This window comes from Sphaeramia orbicularis, chromosome 6 (assembly GCF_902148855.1).
Source record: "Sphaeramia orbicularis chromosome 6, fSphaOr1.1, whole genome shotgun sequence".
NCBI classification, from domain to species: domain Eukaryota; kingdom Metazoa; phylum Chordata; class Actinopteri; order Kurtiformes; family Apogonidae; genus Sphaeramia; species Sphaeramia orbicularis.
The window spans coordinates 5,066,049-5,089,353 of record NC_043962.1 but is presented as its reverse complement, the minus strand read 5'-3'; the positions used below and the strand labels follow the sequence as shown (position 1 = coordinate 5,089,353).

At 36.3% G+C, this 23,305-nt stretch overlaps 1 protein-coding gene across 1 annotated transcript in view; it reads right to left on the bottom strand.

Annotated features, from left to right (window-relative positions):
* Positions 1 to 23,305, bottom strand: part of trhr2 (thyrotropin releasing hormone receptor 2) — a 45,237-nt gene that overhangs the window by 4,590 nt on the left and 17,342 nt on the right. Inside the window, exons 4-5 of the mRNA XM_030136923.1 lie at positions 23,096 to 23,247; positions 18,726 to 18,849 (exon numbers count right to left, since the gene is read on the bottom strand). Of these exons, the coding sequence (XP_029992783.1) occupies positions 18,726 to 18,849; positions 23,096 to 23,247 (276 nt within the window). The remainder of the gene's footprint in view (positions 1 to 18,725; positions 18,850 to 23,095; positions 23,248 to 23,305) is intronic.

The window sequence follows — 23,305 nt, the reverse complement described above, 5'->3', positions numbered from 1 at the left end:
GGAAGTGTTGACCGGGGGAAATCTAACCTGAGAGTATCCATGTTATATCCATATTATATCCATGTTAGGGCTTCCATGGCCCATTAAATGCATTAACTTGTTTCAAAAAAAGGAAAAAAAAACACCAAGATTTATCCAGTAATACTTTGAAATGTCCATGAAAATATCCCCATGGAAACAAGGCAAATAGTGTGTGGTTTTATGTTGTGTTCTTGTCAACCACCCAGTCTTATAATGAATACGAATTAATAAGAAAAAGTAAAATAAATTGTTGGATTGACCAGGAAAAGTACCAGTGTAAAATTGCTGCAGTTCTTTAGTTTTTCTATTAACACAGATACTCATTGACAAATTCACTGTAACATTATTATATATATATATATATATATATATATATATATATATATATATATATATATATATATATATATATATATATATATATATATATATATATATGTCTGCCCTGCAATGAACTGGCGAGTTGTCCAGGGTGTACCCCGGCTTCGCCCCTATGTAGCTGGGATAGGCTCCAAGTGACCCCCATGACCCTAGTGAGGATAAAGTGGGTTCAGAAAATGAATGAATGAATGATTATATATATACATTTATTATTATGTATAAATGTATTGTAGATATTAGGAGTGGCTGCAACCCAAGAAACCTTAAGACTCCTCCGTATGATGGTAAAATACTGAATTTTTCCTAAAAGTTTTATTCCTGCTCAGTGTGGTTTTCACCTTCTGCTCATTCACACCTCACTGATTTTACTTTCAAGAGTTTGAAAGTCAGCTGACAGTTCCATGTTATTGGATTGTGCAGCACTTGGTCAGAACTTGTAGTCGATATGGATCTAGGAAGACAAAACTACACAGCAAAAAAGTCACCACTCGGATTTAACCCATGAAGACCCAAACATCCACCACTGACCAAAACCATCTACTGATGTAAACTGGTTAATACCTGTTGATCCACTAATTCTATCAATACATAATTAGTGTAAAATACAGTTATTCATCTTTTCATGGTCATCAGATATGACCCATTTGGATATTCAGAGGCTCCTTAGTTACCATGGAAACACTGTCATCTTCTACAACATGACGGTGCCAGTAGGTAAATCCGACATTGATAGAAATCAGCCACTGAGACAATGTTCAGAGCGCAGAATTTGGAGCACAGTACTCAATACACAACTGACACAGAACTGAGACGTCTAACATGTAGCTCCGCCCACCTTCTCCAGCCTCCAGAGCAAAGAACACCATAAAACAACATATAGAGTATTTACAATAATTACTATTCTATACTTTATACTATCACTAATTTCTTCCATCAATTACTACAGTACTGTGGTAGTAAAATACACAAAAGAATGCATTGAAGTATATGTCATACATTGTGGACCCTTCATAAAGTCACTATCTTCTCAATCTCTCAGAACGGGGGGGGTGCAGTCCATACATAACATCACTTATGCTAGCGTGAAATGGAACCGAAACTTACAGCGGATCTTACATGAAATTTACTCATCTTTTATCCTGTATCACTAGATCCCCTCCAATGCTCTATGAGCCCCCCATAAATGCTGGGCCCCATGAATTTGTCATGTTTACCTCCCCTTCACCCCCCTTATCAGCGCCCTAGCATCATATATCACCACAGTACTGTGGCAACAAGAGGCTAATGAGTTCATGGAACAGTATCTGTTATTGGCTCTAGTACAAATGCTAACATTGGATTGACTCTGTGGCAATAGACAAACCTATATTTCATAGTAGCCATTGCCCAGTATTAATAATAATAATAATAATAATAATAATAATAATAATAATAATAATAATAATAAAAAGTTAACAGTAACAATGACAATGATAATACAAATAATAATAATAATAATAATAATAATAATAATAATATAAATTGCACAGAAAAAAGGAAACAATTATTGCTGCTTTAGTCTTCAAAGCTACATGTGATATCAGTCAAATACAATTGACTGATTGAAAATTGACTTAGAGTCTGGTTTTGACCAACTCTATATATAAAATGTCAAGAGATAACTTTTTTGTGATCTGGCGCTATATAAATAAAATTTGATTGATTGAGTGATTTAATTGGTTTCCCCTGTAAGTCGCTTTGGAAAAAAGCGTCTGCCAAATGCGTAAACTAAACTAAACTAAACTGATATATTTTTTTATTATTTAGTTTTATATTATTACAACAAAAACAACAAAAAAGGAACATGAACGTGAAAACAGACACAGGGTCATCATAACAATCAGGAAGTTTGCCAGTATCTAAGGTTAAGCTTGCAGAAGCACAAAACAATAAATGAACAAAAAATGAGATGGGTTCCTTCAGGGTGTACATGTGATTTTTGTTTTGGAGGAAACTCAAAGACTTCCAAAAGCTTACAAACATGCCTATTTTTTCCATAAATCAGATTTCTTTCACATTCTAGATGTGTAATGTATAATGCACCGTGACGCTGACGTTGATTCCACAGTTGGCAGTTTGTCATCATGTGCTAATGTGTCATTATCCACTGATGTGAAAAGTGTAACCTTCAGTACTGAGGACACAACACAGTGCTTTAGATTACATTAATTGGTGTAAACTAATTTATGAGACCCTGGGGTTTTGGTGGAGTTTACCCCGCCTGCAGAAATGCGCGAGTTGTGCCAAAGCTCCAAAGCCCAGCACAATATGAGCAGATGCATCATTGGATTGTCTGTGATTAGCTCTGATTGGTTTATGATTATTAGAGTCATCATCCACACTCCGGGTGAAACACAAACAGAGCGAGTGGGTGGGTGTGTGTTTGTCTGTGCGATCGACACCAGTAATTAATATGTTGTTTGTGCCGTCTGTGTGTTTAGAGGTGGTCGATTGAAGCTACATGAGTCACTGAAGAGTGAAAGACGACAGAGAATAAGGACGAGTGAGAATAGGAAAATAAAAACACTGGCATCATCAGCCCCGTTCAGAGGGGACCAGTGCGACCTGGTGACCTCAGGTGGTTCACAGCCGAGAAGAGAATTCACTGACATTATCCCTGTGGTGTGATGTCGACGCTCACTGTAAACAGGCTTCAGGTTATTGGGAACTGTTGAGGTTTGTTTTGAAAGATGAAAAATGTTCACTGTTACATTCTCAGACTGTTGTCAAATACGACAGCGTATTAGAACCACACAGGAAAAATAAAAACACTTGTCGCTATGAGAACAAAGTTAAAATATTTTGTGAATAAAGCCATAATATTATGAGAATAAAGTCGTAGTTTAAAAAAAAAAAAAACCCTCATGATTTAACGATAATAATGTCGTAGTTTTATAAGATTAAAGTCATAATATTTTGAAAATAAATTCACAATAGTGCAATAAAAGTAATAATTTAGAAATTCTAAGCCTTAAGCCTTGTTGATGACAAAGTTTCTGGTCATAGATCTCTGATGTAACCACCAACAGTCCTGCAGCCGACCACTTCCAGTCAGTTCCTCCTCCACAAAAGAGGCAATTTCCTCAAAATCTGTTCGGTTCTTCACGACGAAACAAACCCAAACATGTGTTGTTGGTGGGCGGGGCTAAAAGGCTCAGTATTTGGCCTTTGTGCGTAAACTCCAAATGAAAGTAGAACCTCACAAAATGTTCTGAGTGCTCCATTATGCGACAAGTGGGTATGACTTTATTCTCGTAAAATTATGATATTTTTCCTGCCTGTTTTTAAATTATGACGTTATTCTCATAATATTACAACTTTATTCTCATAAAATTCTGACTCTTTTTGTAAAAGACTTTATTCTCATGAAATTACAGGTTTTATCTTGATATTTTATGACTTTATTCTCGTAGTGAAAAGTGTTTTTATTTTCTTATGTGGCCCTAATACACCGCTGTCATTAAATGGACAGATACAGGAAATGTTTCCTGTCCCACATTCCATTTGACTTTATTATAACTCACCTCCGTCTGGTGTTTAAACTCTGGTCATTAACCCATTTGCACCTAAATGTCATTTTGCACCTTCTCATACTGAACATTACAGTTTATTTTGCACATAAACAGTTTTATTTTGGCACATTACAGTTAGTTGTCCAGGTCTTTTACCCAGGTCTTTTTTCATACTTCTAATATATTATGTACATTTGTGTATTGTGTGTATTGTGTATGCTGCTGCTCTGTAATTTCCCAGTTTGGGATAAATAAAGTATCTGTCGGTCTGTCTGCCATCTCATAAAGGTTATTACATACTCTACAAAAACAGAGAAATGTGTTTTTTTGAGGTGGCAAGAACAACTTTTATGCCTTTTTCAACTGGACCAGAGTCTATCTGTGTTGACTTCACCCGTTCTGTCCTCCAGGTTCTCTGGTTTCCCCGACCATTAAAAAAAAATAGTTCCAATGTCCCTTGTATGTCAGCGTCATGTTCTATCTGAATCAATCCCCAGTTGAATCTGTGAGGTTGTCAGGTTCTGTTCTATGTTCCAGTCCTGTGGTCTGGATGCAGATCAGTCTCCCAATAGAGGGTATGTACGTGATGTCACCGCTAGCGGAAGTCACCACGGTTCCGCCCACTGAGTGGCAGAAAGAGGGAGATGAGTAGCGGCTTTGGCTTGAATACTGCAAAAATTTTAGTCAAAAAAATGGGGCAGAGCTGTTGTGCCACTGATCGCACAAATAGGTTTAAAAGCACTGGGAGCTATTGTTTTAGCGGCGACCTAAAGCCAAAGACAGAAGAAGCAGATGGATCGCTGCAATTCGTAGAAATAACTGGAATCCAGGCAACGAAACCTGGATTTGTGTCAGGTAACGTTAATTTATACTGTGTTCTTGTATAAAATCATCCCTTAAATTCCATCTGGTTTTGGCTAACGTTCCTTCTTAGTAAAGCTCTTCATGTTAGCATCTGTCATTTAGTTCTATGTTTCAGAACTGAATCGTTTGTGTCTTCAGTTGTGTGATTGTGAACCTTGTGCTCTACATGATTTGTAAACTAGCTTAAACTGAGGCTAACCTAGTTTTCCAGATCAGGGGCTCCTCTAGCACACAGCTGTTGGATCTGTGTTGGATCCAGTATTTGATGTGAACTCTCCTTAAATCTCCACAGTACCAGTAGATCATCCACTCACTTGGGTCAGTACTAAGGGTTCAACTCCAGTAAATCAGTAGTGAACTGTGAGCACTACTGCTGGGCCTTTACCGCCCAAATCACCGCCGACAAAATCCGTCTGCACTGACACAAAACCTCCAAAACAATAGTATGTTGAATGAAAGCACTCACCAGCTGGAATCCTCTAATGAACCAGGACCAGGATGGACACAACTCTGGGTCTGTTGGATGCTTTCAGCCTTTGCATTGGGGATTTTCCCGGCGTTGAACTCAGGTTCATGTAAATGTCAGGATAGGTGATTTCTGTCCCAGATCAGTGTTGGTAGAACAGCTGTTGTTTGGTAGCTTGTATGGATCCATGTCCAGTCCAGTTGTCTTTAATTTCATGTTATATTCCACATTTTTCCCGGTCTCGCTGTAGTTACTGCTATACTCCGCCATGTTGAGCCGGTTTGTTTTTGCCACTCAGTCTGACTGAGAGGGGCGTGGCCTAGGGGGAAGTGACGGATGTGCATTCCCTCTACAGAAGTGGGCGGTACTTTCACTGGCAGAGAGAACTCAACTACTTCAGAGTCCATATATGACTTCTATCAGTGATCAATAGGAACTATACTGATATCTGTAACCATTTCCATGTTATAAACCTTTAAAATATGGACCATTAAAAGGAAAGGCATATTTTTAATATTTCAAAAATTCATAAAAAATTAAAAAATCTAAATTTGTTAAAACTGTGAGCGAACTTTGTAGACATTGTCCCAAGGAAGATACATATAAAACTGTTTGCTATAAAAAAACTCCTACTGCATACAACCATACTGTATGGCATTTTTGTTCCTTTTATTTATGAGATTTATGAAAAAATAAAAATAAATAAAAAAAATTATATATATATATATATATATATATATATATATATATATATATATATATATATATATATATATACAGGGTGGGGAAGCAAAATTTACAATGAACATTTAGTTGTTTTTTCTCAGCAGACACTACGTCAATTGTTTTGAAACCAAACATATATTGATGTCATAATCATACCTAACACTATTATCCATACCTTTTCAGAAACTTTTGCCCATATGAGTAATCAGGAAAGCAAACGTCAAAGAGTGTGTGATTTGCTGAATGCACTCGTCACACCAAAGGAGATTTCAAAAATAGTTGGAGTGTCCATAAAGACTGTTTATAATGGAAAGAAGAGAATGACTATGAGCAAAACTATTCTGAGAAAGTCTGGAAGATACTATTAAAGAAGAATGGGAGAAGTTGTCACCCCAATATTTGAGGAACACTTGCGCAAGTTTCAGGAAGCGTGTGAAGGCAGTTATTGAGAAAGAAGGAGGACACATAGAATAAAAACATTTTCTATTATGTACATTTTCTTGTGGCAAATAAATTCTCATGACTTTCAATAAACTAGTTGGTCATACACTGTCTTTCAATCCTGCCTCAAAATATTGTACATTTTGCTTCCCCACCCTGTGTGTGTATATATATATATATATATATGTGTGTGTGTGTGTGTGTGTGTGTGTGTAAATTTTTGCCTCAAAGGTAACCAGAGGGTGCAAAATGTATCGACGGAGTATAAAACACATACAGTTGCACCCCATGTTTTCTTCAATTTCTTGTTCATTTGAATGCCTGGTACAACTAAAGGTACATTTGTTTGGAGAAATATAATGATAACAACAAAAATGGTTCATAGTAGTTTAATTTCAGAGCTGATATCTATCCATTTTCCATGTTTTCTTAATAATAATCTAAGTCACTTCAGTTCTCACATCAATATCTATGGCATTGTACTGACAAAAACAGTGCTTTTAGGCATTCTGTGTTTTCTTTTCTGTCTGTTTTAGTGACATGATACACACATGAGTTAGTACTGGATTGCATAACCCTTATTTTTGATGACTTTTGACGGTCTAAAAATTTTTCCATGACTGTATAAAAGTCACTGGATTTCAAAAATATAACTAAAAGAAAAGTTCTTGCCAAATTTCATATGCCAAAAGCAGCAAAACAGCAAAAATGATCACGAAATGAATTTTTAAAAAATGAGGAAAAACGTACAGTAATGCCTGAGGTGGATCTAAGGGTTAAAATACAACAGTAAAACAAACCATAGGCAACGGACACACACATTAATGGGCATCAAGGCCACTGACCCTCAAATGCCATAGGGCTGGAGTAATTCACCAAGCATGTATGTGTGTATTAGTGTGTATTTGTGTGAACTGCGTGCCTTCACCCTCCTCGCCCGGCTGGTGGCCATGGTAACAGCTCAGATATTCCTGAACCCAAGTGAGACTGGGAGTGGGAATAGAAGCAGTCAGCCTGTAAGACTCCGGTGATTAGTCTTATCGCCGGCCCATAATGCTCCACACCTTCACCCGTCTGCAGCCTTCGCCCTCCCCGTCTTCAACTCACCGTGACAACTCACCGTGGAAGCACCTCTGCCTTTTCACGGTACAACAGAACAAAAAAAAAAAATTAAACCACAGTGCAGCAGGGTGATACCGGTACCATCATCCACACACCTCCCCCTCAGAAAAATGTTATTTTAGATAAGGTCTGTGTCTGTGTGCCTTAAGCAGCGAGACAGCAACAGCCCACCTCAGCAGGTAGATAACCACAGTAAATGTCTGCACAACAAAGCATTTAATTGGACACGAAAAAGGCGGGGACGCTTTCTAATTACGTCTGTGCCCCAATAATGAGACCGAAAGCACCGAGGTTGGCATTTGGAATCTGCATATCATGAATGTAATGATGCAGCGACAGGATATTTGACTTTTTTTTTTTTTTTTTTCTTTTGCAACAGGCCGAGTCCAGTGATGGTTTCACACAGGAACGATTCTTCACACTGAGCCAAAGAATTCACAGTTAGCTTCAGGAAACAATCAGTCACACCCGTCGCTATTTTCAACATGTCCTTGGAGAGACTGTTGATGAAGACACTATTAGTAACCACATCAGCCTATAGTATTCTCCATGCATTAACCTTCAGGTGTCTGGGTGAGCATATTACGCACACTTTACACTTCATGTTAGAGAAGGTCGTGTTATTGTTTCGCAATTTGTATTATGTTAGCGGAGTGAATATAGTAAATAGCATCATCAGTAAAACATCAGAGAAGATATAAACTCTGCATGTTGGTGAAAGATTCAACCTCATATATGTGACAGTGTTGGTGTTACTCATGTGTGTCCATGTGACCAACAGGCATATTTAACCTTCTTGTATCCGGGTGAGCATATTATGCACATTTTGCACTTCAGGTTATAAAAGGTCATAATATTTTTCATAATTTGTTTTAAGTCAGAATTTAAAAGATGTTAATTTTGGCATTATTTTTAATATTCTGATGCAGCCTCTAAAATCAGCACATTACATTACATTTACATTTATGCATTTGTCAGATGCTTACAGGGGAAGATTAACAATTAAGCTCTCTCCCTCTACTTCTTACTACTTATCTACTTCTGCTTCACCTTAAAACAACCACAGTGGACCAAATTGCTGTACATAAGAATAAATAAAAACCAAAATAAAAGAATAAAATACAAGAATAGACTAAAAACATAAAAGAGCTGTACAATTAAAAACAGTATCGTACAGAAGAAGAAAAAAGCGAAATCATAAAATAATAGCACATTGTAGATAATGTTAAATTCCTACACCCTTCTACCAAGTGAGGACAAAATGCACACTGACATATTTTAGAAAATTTTAACTAGCACAAAAAGTAGAAATGTATACTAATCGATGTTGGTGTTAATCACTGCCATATGCCAGGATGGAAAATTAAAAAAAAAAAAAAAGTGTAAGTAGTTCATTGAAAAAAAAAGTTTTTGGTGTTTTTTTGCATCAAAAAATATGGTTTGCTCATATTACAAACATGACATTTAAAGGGTTAAAAATATGACTGTTATTGAGCGTTGAGTATTTTTGTTTATGGCTCAAGTTGATGAAATGCATAAAAAAAAAAAGTTAAAAACAAACTGTATGAAAAAATGTTTTATATTACTGCATACTATTTATTAGGACGGACCTCTATGGGCAGGACATGGAGGGTTAAGAGGTTTTATGTTTGTTTGTATTTGTTTTTTTATGAAGTATATTAAAGAAAAAAGTTTTTGTGTTTTTTGCATCAAAAAATATGGTTTGTTTACATTACAAATATGGCATTTAAAGGGTTAAAATATGACAGTTATTGAGTATTTGGTATTGTTGTTTATGGCTCAAGTTGATGACATACAAATATTTTTTAAAAGTCAAAAACAAATTGTATGATAAATATTTTGACATTACTGCATCACTGCACAGATTGTGTGCTTTTGGTGTTTTGGTGGACCTCTATGGGTGGGACACCGGGGGTTAAAGTACTATTATCTGAATGAAGGAGCAAAGAAGTGACTATTTTAGAACTGAGAGTGAGCAAACATCTACAGTTTAAGCTTCAGCGGAAATCCCAAAACACATTATGCAAATCCTCCGCTCTTCGACAGAACCCCTTGAACACATTAGATTAGGATCTTCTCTTCGGTCTCTGGAGTCCTTTTACGTAAACACCTCCGATAGCTGCACGGGAGAATTCTACAACACCTGACTCTTATATCAGGACAGGCTTAGTGTAAATACTTGTCCCTTTTAAGACTGTAGATGTTTTTATTTAAATCACAGGTGTCAAATTCATTTTAGTTCAAGTTCCACATTCAGGTTAGTATGATCTGAAGTGGTTCAGATCAGTAAAACACTATCATAATAACATGTAAATAATGGCAACAGATTTTCTCTTTGTTTTAGTGTAAAAAAAGTAAAATTAAATTGAAAAACTATCCTCTAACAAAAAAAAAATGTGAATAACCTGAATAAATATGAACAACATGAAATGTGTTAAAGAAAGTAAGTGTAATTTGACCAATATTCTGCCTGTTATATGTTATTCACTTTTTTAAAGGATAGTTTGTAGATGTCAACTTTTTCTCAATCAATTTATTTATTAATTTTTAGCTTTCAATTACAATTTTTTTTTAACTTTGTTCACCCTAAAACATAGAGAAAAGTTTGGAGAAGACACTATTTATTTATTTATTTATTTATTTATTTATTATTTTATTGGTCTGACACGCTTTAGATCATATTGGACTGAATGTGGAACCTGAACTAAAATTAATTTGACACCTCTGTTTTATAATAGAAAAAAATTTAAATTACATATGAAAACATTTACATCTACAAACTATCCTTTAAAAAATGTGATCAACATGAACAACCAGAAATTTCTTAAGAAAAATAAGTGCAATTTTAACAATATTCTGCCACAATTGATCATTTACACATGTACATACTGTACATAGTGGATCTAAAAATGCACAAAACATTAAATAACAGACAGAATATCGGTACAGTTACACATATTTCTTTAAAGACATTTCAAGTTATTCATATTTGCTCAGGTCATTCACATTATTTGTAAAAGGATAGTTTGTAAATTTAAACATTTTCACACAATTCTACTTCTTTCACACTAAAACATTTGGCTTTGTTATTATTTATAGGTAATTATGATAGTATTTTACTGGTTCGACTCACTTAAGGAGGAGCCTGAACTAAGATGAGTTTGACATTAAAACACCTGGATGGTCTCAGACAAATTGGGAAAGGTCTAATAAATTTGTTAACCCATAAAGACCCAAACGGCCACTGTTGACCCAAACTAACAAGTCATGTAGATTTTTTAATACATGTTGATCTGCTAATACTACCAATACATGTCAATAATTGATGTAAAATACAGTTATTCGTCTTTTCATGGGCATCAGAAATGACCCATTTGGATGTTCAGAGGCTCCATAGTTACCATGGAAACACTGTCATCTTCTACAACATTGATTCACCAGTAAAACCCATGGAGCTGAATCAATGACAGTGGATGGACACACTGGGTTTATGTTCAGTTAATGAGAGATTTTACAGAAAAAGTCACTTTTTCTTCAGTTTTGTCTGTTTCTGATAGAATAACGCTTGACTTTAATCTTTAAATTTTAATGAACATTTATATGATCAGTGAATTGAATTGGAAAAAGTCAGATTTTTAGAGAAAAAACCCGAAACACAGAGGATAATATTACAATAAAGGCTTCAATACAGAGAAAAATTCCTTTGGGAATGGCTACAGAAATAGCACTGGGTCTTTAAGGGTTAATTATGGAAATAAAGTGACCACCATCACTTTATCCTTGTATCACAATATATCATTTTATTCCTTGAATAACTTTGAACATGTCATAAGGTTCTATAATCATATCAACTGTCCAAGGAAAATATGACAGCAGGATATATTAACTCTATTTATTAATAATCATCATCCTTATCATCATCATCAATACCATTTCTACAACACGTGTTATTTTCGTCTTTCCCTGACAGAAGCTGAACTCTGGTTTATCATGTTTCATTTATTACTTTATGAATCAAAATTTCATCCAGCGGTGGACGGCAGTGACACCTTCCATTAACATCAGGGAAACAATTAACCACCGCTGTCACTATTGATCCATCAGGTGTTGTTTATCAGGTGTGCATGAAGGTCAGACAACAACTAAAAACAAAGATTCATAATATCAACAGCTGGTGAGACAATGTGTGGGAGTTTTGCTCATTTTTGTCAAGTTTAACCTTTCTCTAATGCAACCATTACTCATTTAGGTGTAAACTTTTATCACTTTATCTGAGCACCTGGCTTTTTTTTTTTTTTTTTTTTTTTTTTAATTTTCCATTAGAATGCACATAAAGTGAATGAAATATCTACAACATCATCATTCTGCTCTATATACAGATTTATGCAGAGATTTGGGTCATTTTCTGGACTCTTTATTGTGTTCCCTTGTGTTGAAGTATGTGGAAATACCTACAAAACCAACCTCCAACCATTATGCATTAGTAGTATTTTAATATTGATGTGTTTCGGTGTGTGTGTTGTGTTTATTGAATGTATTTATGAGTGAGAAGAATGTAGTATGAATGTTATTGTGGTTTTATTATGTGGGGGGAATGTGCAATTTCATTGTATTTATTATGCAATGACAAATAAAGCTTCTATTCTATGCACACGTCAAAAGAGAGCGATACCAATAAAAAACAAGACAGGATATCTGGAACATATTAATAAAACTATTGTCACTCTCACATACATTCAAATAAAGGGATCTGGTGGACTTGAAAACAGCATAAATATGAAAAAAAGCAAGAAATAAATGACTAACAAGTGACAGAAATACAGAAATTATTCTCACAGAAATTAAGAGAAACTAAATATGAAACATTTCGCCTGAACAAATCTCAAACAGATGTGCATTTCATATTATGGAATAGAACAGAACAAAATTCAGTTTTAATCCACTTTTAACTTTAATATTTCCTAAATGAGCAGGATCGGCCTTGTACATTTAACTAAGGCCCAGTTTACACAACAACGCTCTCGGGTGAAAACGACAAAATATTTGATCAGATGTGCTTTTTGTTTAGATACCAACAGCGTTTTTAGGGGGTTGAAAATGCAAAAAAAGTGAAACCAGTGAAAAGTGAAATCCAGAGTCAAAATCTTAAATATGCTCCACTCTCTCGTCACCATCTAAAGGGTTAAAAACGCAAAACTGCTTTACAATCTTAAGGTTGAAAAGTTGAGATTTTCTCTTAGAGGCTCAATTAAATCATTTCATACCACTTGGGATCCATTTTTACGGTATTTCAATTCTTTAAATTTTCCTCAGAATACAGATGATTAAACATCATTGAGAAAGAGGGGAAAGGAGAGAAAGGAGGGAATGAGAAATTATGTTTTTACTTTTACGATATGAGTTCCTTTATCATTATTTATGGTTTCTGTTTTTGGTTTTATTTATTTATTTATTTATTTACTGATTGATTTTTTTTTTTTTTTTTTTTGGCCTGTGGATTGGTTGGGTGGGATGAGATGGGATGGGTGCTGACAGTCAGATATGTCATTTTTGATTGTGCATTGACTGTTACGAATTGATATGTCTGTCGTGTTCATTGAAAATGTCCAATAAATATAGTTGGGAAAAAAAAACAAAAAACGCAAAACTACATTCTCTCATCATGTAGAGTTTACATCACAGGCATGCACCAGTACAGGAAAACAACATGTTGGATTATATCCCTGCGACGGACCTTCAAGTTGCCCTAACGGGTCGAATTTACATCCAAGAGTCGTTTCACCAATTGTCACAAATCATTATAGAGAGTAGTGTTCTATTTCTTGTTTTGTGATTGTATTTCATGCTAGGAGAGAACAGGGACAGAAGTAAAGGTTCTACACAGGCGCTTGGTCTTGGTGGTGCTGATGCCACCTGGTGTTCATACGACGTCCATAAATAGGAAATTTCACACACTTCTGCGTGTCCGTCTGGATGCAGATTTTTCCGCCACAACGCACGTCTAAACGCGGAATTAAAAGTGAGAACACAATGCCACTTTTCAGTTCAGATCGTTACCATCTAAACGTAGCCTAAATCACACATGTGTGTCTTCAGATTCACCATCAGCATCAGTTTAACCACAAACACATCTGACAATGATCACACAACGAATCTGGATTCAACTGAACGAACATGAATGTGTGACATTAACAGTTAAACAGACAGAGGCTTGTTTTTTTAGTAGAAAAATGACCTAAATCTCCTTATGATTCCATGGTTTATGTAACATAATGATACCTTTGTAGATATTTCATTTCTTTTATGGATAATTTAATGGTCAATTATTTAAAAAACAAACATGAAACCTCTTAACCCTCCGGTATCCCACCCATAGAGGTCAGTTCCTAATGATGAAAGTGCATAATCTGACAACAATTCAAACCAAACTAACAAAAGCAATCATATTTATCCCAATATAAAACTATATTCTGACATTAGTCACTATTGTTTGTATCCCAGACCCCTGTTAGAAAAGAAACACCTGAATTCAACGTGTCCACATACTTTTGTCCATATAGTGTATATTATCTAACAAATGGACCAGTATATTGAAGTAAATCTAATCACAGATATTTTAGCAATGGGTGAGAATATATAATTTCATAGCAGTAAAATACAGAAAAAGTAAAAGCTTAGAGATGTGTGAGTGTGGATAGTGAGGCTGCAGAAGTGTAAAGTTCTCCACAGATGATTAAAGTTCCCCCTGTGCTGCCCACCCCCCCCCCCCCCCCCCCCCCACCCCCCCAGTCTGACAGCCTTTACGCTTTGGTGGTCACAGCTCAAATTGGTCGAATGGCAGCTTGTTGAGTGGAAATGAAATGGATGAGATATCAAAAACTTGATGTCAGAAGCATGTTACTGTGCTTCATCATCTGGGTAGGCGGGTCCAGCTGTGGTGGCCCCGCCCACTGGGCACCTGGTATCTGTAATTAGGATCCACAGGTGACCTCAAGGGGGAGGGGCTTCATTCACATTCAAGTTATATGAAAAATACAAGTTTGACAGAGAAGTAAGAGTGGTTTCAACCCCTTTAGAACACAAATATATGTGTTTGCTGCCAAAAAACCCCAAAAACAAACATTTTTACCTCCATCATTCATTTCCCCATATTTTGTGACAAATGTGTCAAACATTAATTTTTACAGCCCGATCTGATGCCAAGTGGACCAGACCAACAAAATAATAACATAGTAACCTGTAACTGATATCAACTCCAAACTGTCCTCTATGTTTTAGTGTGAAAAAAGTAAAATGACACAATGAAAACATTTACATCTATAAACTATGAAAGAATGAATGAGTGAGAGGAAATTATGGAATTTATACCGAATGAAATTATGAGGATGACAACAAAGAGATACATTATGAAAAGTAAATACAAGAGGATGTGTTGAACAAATATAAAATATATGTGAAATACTGTCACTGATGGTTTTTAGTTAACAATTAAAAAATATAACACATTAGAGCATCCATCCATCCATCCATCCATCCATCCATCCATCCATCCTGTGCCTATTAGCATTAAAAATGAACATTTTAAACAATGCATGTAAATAATGGAAGTTGGTAGACATTGATAATCCTCTGTTGTTATTTTATTAAGAAGCTGAAATTCGTTTGGTGTCCAGGTGGTGTTAAACATGCTGTTAGTCAGAGTGGTCTGTGTTTTTTATAAATTATCACCAGCTTTGTGAGTTTCACCCACAGATTCCGTCCTGTCATTCTCTCTTGGTGATGGAACCCAATGAGCGACATTACCGACTCTTATCACTTTCTTCAGTCGTCCTACAGGCATTAAGAAGGTTGGAGGACTGAGCTGTGGGAGAACTCTGCATTTGTTTTCATCCCTCTAAGTAAAACTTGGCCTTTTCTTTTTGTAGATTTGACCTTTGTGATGCTTTGTAGAAATACCATCATATTTGTGCAGGAGTGGAGCGTGGTGTCCTCAAAGTGTCCCTTATGGCAAAAATAGAATTTACTTATTGTTCCTTCAGTTGGATGTCTGACCTTCACTGTGGGTTTGACATGTGCTGCCTAAAGTGTGGCTTTTACAGGTGATATTTAGCATGATCTGATTATTCAAGAGGAATGGACTCATGTTTGCAGCTTAGGGCGTTTTCACACCTACCTGCTTTGATCCTGACTTTTCATTCTGTTTTCTACCTCATATGGAGGGGTCATACCTGGACCGTAATGTGGTCCAAATAAAAGAGGCTGGTTTCAACTGGGATCAAACAGAAACAGGTTTTGGTTTGGTTCATATACAGCACAGGTGTGACACTTGACCAAAACCAGCCCACCATAGGGTCCAATCTGGCCCGTGGGATGAATTTATGAAATTCAAAAATTACGCTGAAGAAATTACCAAACAAGGATGTTAGTTCACATACAGACACGTACAGAACATTTCGCTCTCAGGTGGACCAGACCAGTAAAATACTAACACATCAACCACGTTACCCCCATCCTCTCTTCTCTCCACTGGCTCCCAGTTCACCAGCGCATTGATTTTAAAATTTTAATGTTTGTTTTTGAAGCTTTAAATGGTCTGTCTCCTCCCTGTTTATCTGAGAATTTATCGGTTCATCGCCCCAGCAGAGCCCTCCAATCATCCTCTCAGATGGTTCTGAATGTCCCCAGATCCCAGTATAAACTATGGGCTGATCGTTCATTTGCCATTGCCACTCCAAAACTGTGGAACTCGCTGCCTCCTGACTTGTGAGTCCTCCCTGACCTGTCCCTGTTCAAGTCCAGGTTAAAGACTCGCCTGTTTAGACTGACTTTTAACCCTTACCACTGAGACACTATAAGGTTATAAATCTGTGGTCTTTTTTTTACCACTGTGTGTTGTGTCTCATTGTTTTATGCATTTTTATAGTATTTGACTAAACTGTTGCTATCTTATAATTTAATCATGCTTTTAGATATAAAACACTTTGGTCTTTATGTTGTTGTAAAGTGCTATACATAAACGTTGATTGATTGAATAACCTATAAATAATGAAAAACGCAAATTTTTCTTTTTGTTTTAGTTTAAAAACAATAAATTATATGAAAATGTTTGCATTTACAAACTAGCCACTTACAAAACTTGTGAATAATTTGAACAAATATGAACAACCTGAAATGTCTTAAAAGAAGTCAGTGTAATTATACCAATATTCTACCTGTTATTAAATATTTTGTGTATTTGTAAATCCACTGTGATCTATAAGTTGTAATGCACATGTGTAAATGATAAATTCCAGTGACTCATCCAATAACCAAATGGTTGGTGGTTCAAATCCTGCTCTGTCCTAGTCATGTGCTGTTGTGTCCTCAGACATACCACCTTTCCTCCAGTGTCACCCACACTGGTATATGAATACGTATGAATGTTCGGAGGGGCCGTTTGGCGTGAATTGGCAGCCATGCTTCCGTCAGCCTCCCCCGGGGCAGCTGTGGCTACAAACGTAGTTTACCACCACCAGAGAGGGAAGGAATAATGGATCAATGATGTAAAACACTTTGGGTGCCTTGAAAAGAGCTATAGAAATCTAATCCATTATTAATTCAATTCAATACTTTATTGTCATTGTACAAAAAACACAAGGAGATTGTAGTTCAAGCATCTTTCAGGCAGACGTAGCAAGACAAATGCAAAAGGAAAATTAAAGTGCAACTCCAAAGAGCGATGAACTAGCATCAAAAAACTGAGAGATAATATTGTTAAAATTTCAGGTTCTTATTCATATTTTTAAAGGATAGTTTGTAGATGTACACATTTTCATCATGTAATTAAATTTTTTTTCACTATAAAACAGAGAACTATTTGTAGTTGACATTATTTATTGGTTAATATGGTATTATTTTACTTTATTTGAGTGACGTGGAGACATGACAAGTGAAGGACAACATACTAACATCACATACAAACGATGAAGACAAGATGAGACAGAGACAAGCAGAGAGTCAGAACATTTTAACAGTTTGAAGGTGTTAAAGGCGTATGTGTGTGTTTGTGTGTGTGTGTGTGTGTGTGTGTGTGTGTGTATATATATATACAGTACCTACATACATATATATATATGTGTGTGTATGTATTTGTATTTGGGGAAACGTAACCGAAAGGTGAGGATATGATTTGTCAAATTAAGTTGGGATTAGATATGGAAAAGAGTAATTTAGGCAGAAGAAAAACATTAAAAATACTACTACATGTTCAAGATGGAGTGGAAAGGGAAGAAAAAGGGGGAAAAAATGGGGGAAAAAAATAGCAATATTAGTAATAAAATTAGTAATGCCACACATTTCATTACTGTTACAATTCTTGCTTCCATGTCTAGTCTTTGATTTCCATTTGTTTTGATACATTAATTAATTTTCTATTTTTAAAGTTTCCCTCCTTTTATCTTATTTTTGTCTTTGCTTCTGCCTTCGCTTCTTTACTTTAGATCATGTTAGGCTGAATGTGGCTCCTGAACTGACACCCCTGGTTTAAAGCCTTAACTCTCTTTCCAAAAACCTCTGACATTTGAGTCAACACAAAACTATGGGTTTTCCAAAGCCATTCCATTTTCAGAAGAACAATATTGTACACCCTTCTGGGTAAAAAAAAAAAGTTAGTCATAACCTTCGTGAGTGGTTATAGGCTTAAGAAGGTAAAGGCTTTCAAGACCAAAAGGCCTGGGAGAAAGTAATCTACATTTAAGAGCACAGAGACAAAACTGCCGAGCAGAGCGATACCACGCAATCTCACAATCTTAGCATGAGAGGCTTTTCTCAGAAAGGACGCTCTTTCAATGCTCAGCCCAAGGAAAAGAAGCCATTACCAACACAATTACCATCAAGGCTCATAACAGCCGTCACAGAGAACCACCAAGAGGGCACTTTTGTGAGGCGACAGCCAGCAGAGACATCATCACCACAGCGTTAAGAGGAAATCACAGCCTCTATACTCCCAGCATATCACACATACCCAAAGATGAGACCAGGGTCAAGTGTGAATACAGCTATTGCACCTCAGATAAGACAAGATGGAGGAAGAATAAAGGAGAGAGCACATGGGGTTAATGGGAAGTAAACCAGACGTGGGATGAAACACAAACCTGTTTCCTGGAGGAGAGTGCGCTCTTTGGTCGAGTCTGACGACCTCCTTTCACTGTTTCAGAGGCTTCGCGGCAGCTTCGGCGGAGCGTGGTGGCACTGGTGTCAGGGTGGTTGGGCAGAGGGCTGGAGGACACAACAGACATGTTAGACCAGGGGTGGCAAACATGTGGTCCGCGGCCCAAAACCAGCCCACCAAAGAGTCCAATCTGGCCCGCAGGAAGGGCAAAAATTACACTGAAGATACTGGCCGTTTCTCAACATGAGTTCTTGCCTGTTCTTTCGTTCTTGCGTTCTCGTGAAACATCATCAGTTGTGGCCCGAGTACTGTTCCAATTGCAAGTTCACATAAACCAAGAACGCATAGAATACCCGGATGTTGTTCTTGTCAGCTAGCTTAAACCAAGGATGCACAGCTGGTGACTAGTGTAGACCAAGGTTATAATAGTTTTGGATTTTTCATTATAGTTTAGTTTATTTAGTTTTGACTTTTTTTTCTCTAATTCAGTTAGTTTTAATTCATTTTTAGAGCAGGTTTGCTAGTTTTAATTAGTTTTCTTTTTTTTTTTTCTAAATGCTTAGTTTTAGTTGAGTTTTAGTATTAATTTTAGTTCTGTTGTATCTTATCTTCTTTGCCATCGTATTCAAATAAATCCCAGAAAGGACTCTGCTTTCTCCCAGCTTTAGTCTCCATGTTTCCAGGTAGAGTGGGGACAAGAAGACCACTCTAAACGACAAGTGATGAGAAGTGACGGACCGTGAAGTACCGCATGGTGCCACTAGCTAAAATTGCTAGAGTGAAATAAATTGCTTTCATATCAATCTGACATTAACAAATACAAAAACGAAGGGAATTTTATCCAGAATTTTTATACGTTTTAGTTAGTTTTGTAAGCATACAATACAGTTTCAGTTAATTAAAGTTTTTTTCTTTTAATTATAGTTTTTATTTATTTCAGTTAACGAAAATGTTTTTTCAATCCTAGTTTTCGTCATTTCATTAGTTTTCGTCAACGATAATAACCTAGGTGTAGACTTGGCAGGTAAATAATTCCCAAGATGCAGTTCATGCCGGCTGGAGCAGGACCCGGACAGCTAAGCCCAGCTGAACTGACGACATGTATTTTTGAAAAATGTACAAAATGTTTAAATGACATTTAAACACTAGTACAAATGTATTGAAATCAAATCGAGTGACATTGTGGTGATTTGAGAGAAATACGTTAGGGAGCAGATGGAGTAAATACAGCAGAGACAGGGAGGAAAGTTCACAAGTACGCAGCCATTCTAAATACAGATGGACTTGCGTTCTTGGGAAGTTCATTCTCTGGGACTGTTCTTACCAAGACCGTGGTCGCCGAGTTCACAAGACTGTACTCTGTACTCTTGATATTGAGAAACAGCCACTAACAGTCAAATCCAAATCCAGTCTTCAAGGTCCGGTATCCTGCATGTTTTAGATGTTTCCCTCTTCCATCACTCCTGGAAGCCATTCCATCGTTATCAGGCTTCTGCAGAGTTTGATGATGAGCTGATCATTAATTGAACCAGGTGAGCTGGACATATCAAAAACATGCAGGATACCGGCCCTCGAGGACAGGGTTTGGACACCCCTGGTCAAGCGTGTCAAAGTGGTTTTAGTTCAGGTTCCACATTCAGACCAATATGATCTCAAGTAAAATAATAACATAATAACCTACGAATAATCACTTCAAATTTTCTTATATAAAACGCAGATTTCCCTTTTTTTTCTCTTGATATTTGTTGTTTTACTAGTGCATATTTTCTATTTGTCTTCCTTGCACTTTATTTTTGTATTTGCGGCTGTCAACTGGGTCATTTCCCCACGGTGGGTCAATAAAGTCTATCTTATCTTATCTTAACTTATCTTATCTTATCTTAACTTATCTTATCTTATCTGATCCTATCTTGACTTATCATGTCTTGTCTTGTCTTGTCTTACCGTCTTGGTTTAATGTGAAAAAAATAGTATTACATTATGCCTATAAATAATGACAACACATAAAAGTATGAAAATATTTAAATGAACAAACTATTCTTTTACAAAAAAATATGAACAACCTGAAATGTCTAAAGAAAATTAAGTGCAATTTTAACAATATTCTGCCTGTTACTGAATGTTTTGTGCCTTTGTAGATCTGATCTGTACTGTACATGTATAAATGATAAGTTCAAGCATAATATTGCACTAATTTCCTTAAGAATTTTCCGTTTTCTTATGTAATTCACATCTTTTTTGTTTGGATAACTTGTAAATGTAAATACCTTTATAATTTAATGGGGTTTTTTGCACTGAAACAAAGAAGAAAAATTGGAGTTGTCATTATTTATAGGTTAATATTTTATTATTTTACTGGTCTGACATATTTGAGATCAAATTGGGCTGAATTTTGCCCCTGAGAGGAAATGAGTCTGACACCCCTGTGTTAGACTGTGCTTGATCCGAGCATTAATGGGCTGGTCTGTCTGGTTTCTTGATATTTTTTGCTTGTTAAGAGCACCATGGTGGGTACTACGTCATTTCAGCCCAGTTCAGATCAAAAGTTTGTGACAAGAAGCAAAAGGGTGCGATGTGCTCTGAGCTGACCCGTCTCAGGTGGACTGGAGTCACCTGTTGGCTTTACCTGTGACTCAGCTCGTCAAAACGCCACTGGCTGGTTTTAGATCATAATATAATGTTATCTATGTTTGTAGCCCACCCGTCACCTGGAAAAATAACACTGTCCTCAATTCCCCCTCAGTAGTTTTTGTTTTGTCTGCCTCTCAGCGGTGACTTCGTGTCCTCTTAAAAAGTGACTACTTCAGGAATACCCTCAAGTATTCACCGTCATCCACACAAGAAATGGAACTGAGTAAATAACCCACTGTTTACCCTTTAAGCGCTAAACTCACAATACTGCCACAAAACAACTGACTGAAACAGACCATAATTCCAGATAGAGTTGACAAATCTTGTTACCAACTCCCACCAACAGATTGCAGACATGTGCCCCTTCAATCCTAACACCATTTCAGGGCATGTTTCTATTCAAAGTGAAGAAGAAAATCCAGTTTAAAGGCGTGGTCCTGAGCTGGTTTAGTAAGTAAGTAAAGTTGATTTAGTTTTAGTTTGGATAGATAAGGACAGATTTGGATAAAAAGATACTAAAACCTACTGTATTTTACTTTCTACTAATGTTCAAGTTCATTTATTTTAAAGATAAAATGACAAAAAAAACAAAAACACAAAGAAAACTTCCATGTAAGTATGTTCAAAGCTAAATTTTTCTAGAAGTTATGTAATCCAATATGGCCACCACCCTGTTATGTCACAATACACCCATCATAAACTTTGGGTTACACCCAATATGTTTCTCATTTATTTTATTTCCTCCGCCAGGGAGGTTATGTTTTTGTCAGCGTTGGTTTAGTTGTGTGTCTGTTTGTGTGCAAGATAACTCAAAAAGTTATGGACGGATTTGGATGAAAATTTCAGGAAATGTTGATACTGGCACAAGGAACAAATGATTAAATTTTGGTGGTGGTGGGGGGTGGGTGGGCCACTGATCTGCCTTGGCGGAAGTCTGTGCTCTCCGAGTGCTTCTAGTTTTATTTATTTATTTAACCCTTAATTGCCAAGACAAGCAATTAAGAACAGATTCTTATTTACAAATTTACAGTTTGTCTTTATTTCTAAACACTTCCAAGATACAGCTTTTTGAAATGTTGATATCAAAATTGAATTAAAAAAAAAAAAAAAAAACTCTGACACCTGCAGTAATTCATATTGCAAGATTCTCCAAATTGCATCATTCTGGTCTCATTTGTTTTATTTGGACCTTCTAATAAATGTTATGGTCCATCTTTGTTTTTTGTTTTTTGTTTCATTCTGACAGATAGTTCTTCTATGGTTGAACTAACATTTACTTTACCATTAGCATTTACCCATCAGCCCTCTCTCTCCCACAGCTCCATTCTTTCTTTTGTCTATATATGGTCACCCTTGGCTCCTGGCTTCAGAATCCTTTTAAAGTGAAGCACATCTTTATATATACATTCATCACACACAGACTGATAGATTTCAAGTGTTTATTTCTTTTCATTTTTGTGAATATAACTTACAGCTAATAAAAACCCAGAATTCAGTATCTGTGTTATCTGCTCATACTGAACTGTGGGTTTTGAAGACATGAAAAGAAATAAACATTTTAAATATATCAGTCTGTGTGTGATGAATGTATATATAAAGATGAGCTTCGCTTTTTAAATTAAATTACTCAAATAAATCAACTTTTTGATGGTATTTTACTTTACTGAGATGCACCTGTGTATGTCTGCTGTATATAAACCTTCATGTCTATAATGCAGTTACCTGAGGTAGAGGACCCGTGCTATCAGAGTGTACAGCACAATGGCGAGGAGCAGCGGAATGACGTAGAAAATGGCAAAGTCGATGAGGTAGATGGGCAGGTAGAGCTCTCGTTCCACCTTGTAGCCGCACACCACATGTCCATCCTCTGTGACCTGGATGTGACACAGGGATCACATCAGATACGACTGAGACCAATATCACAGTCTATAA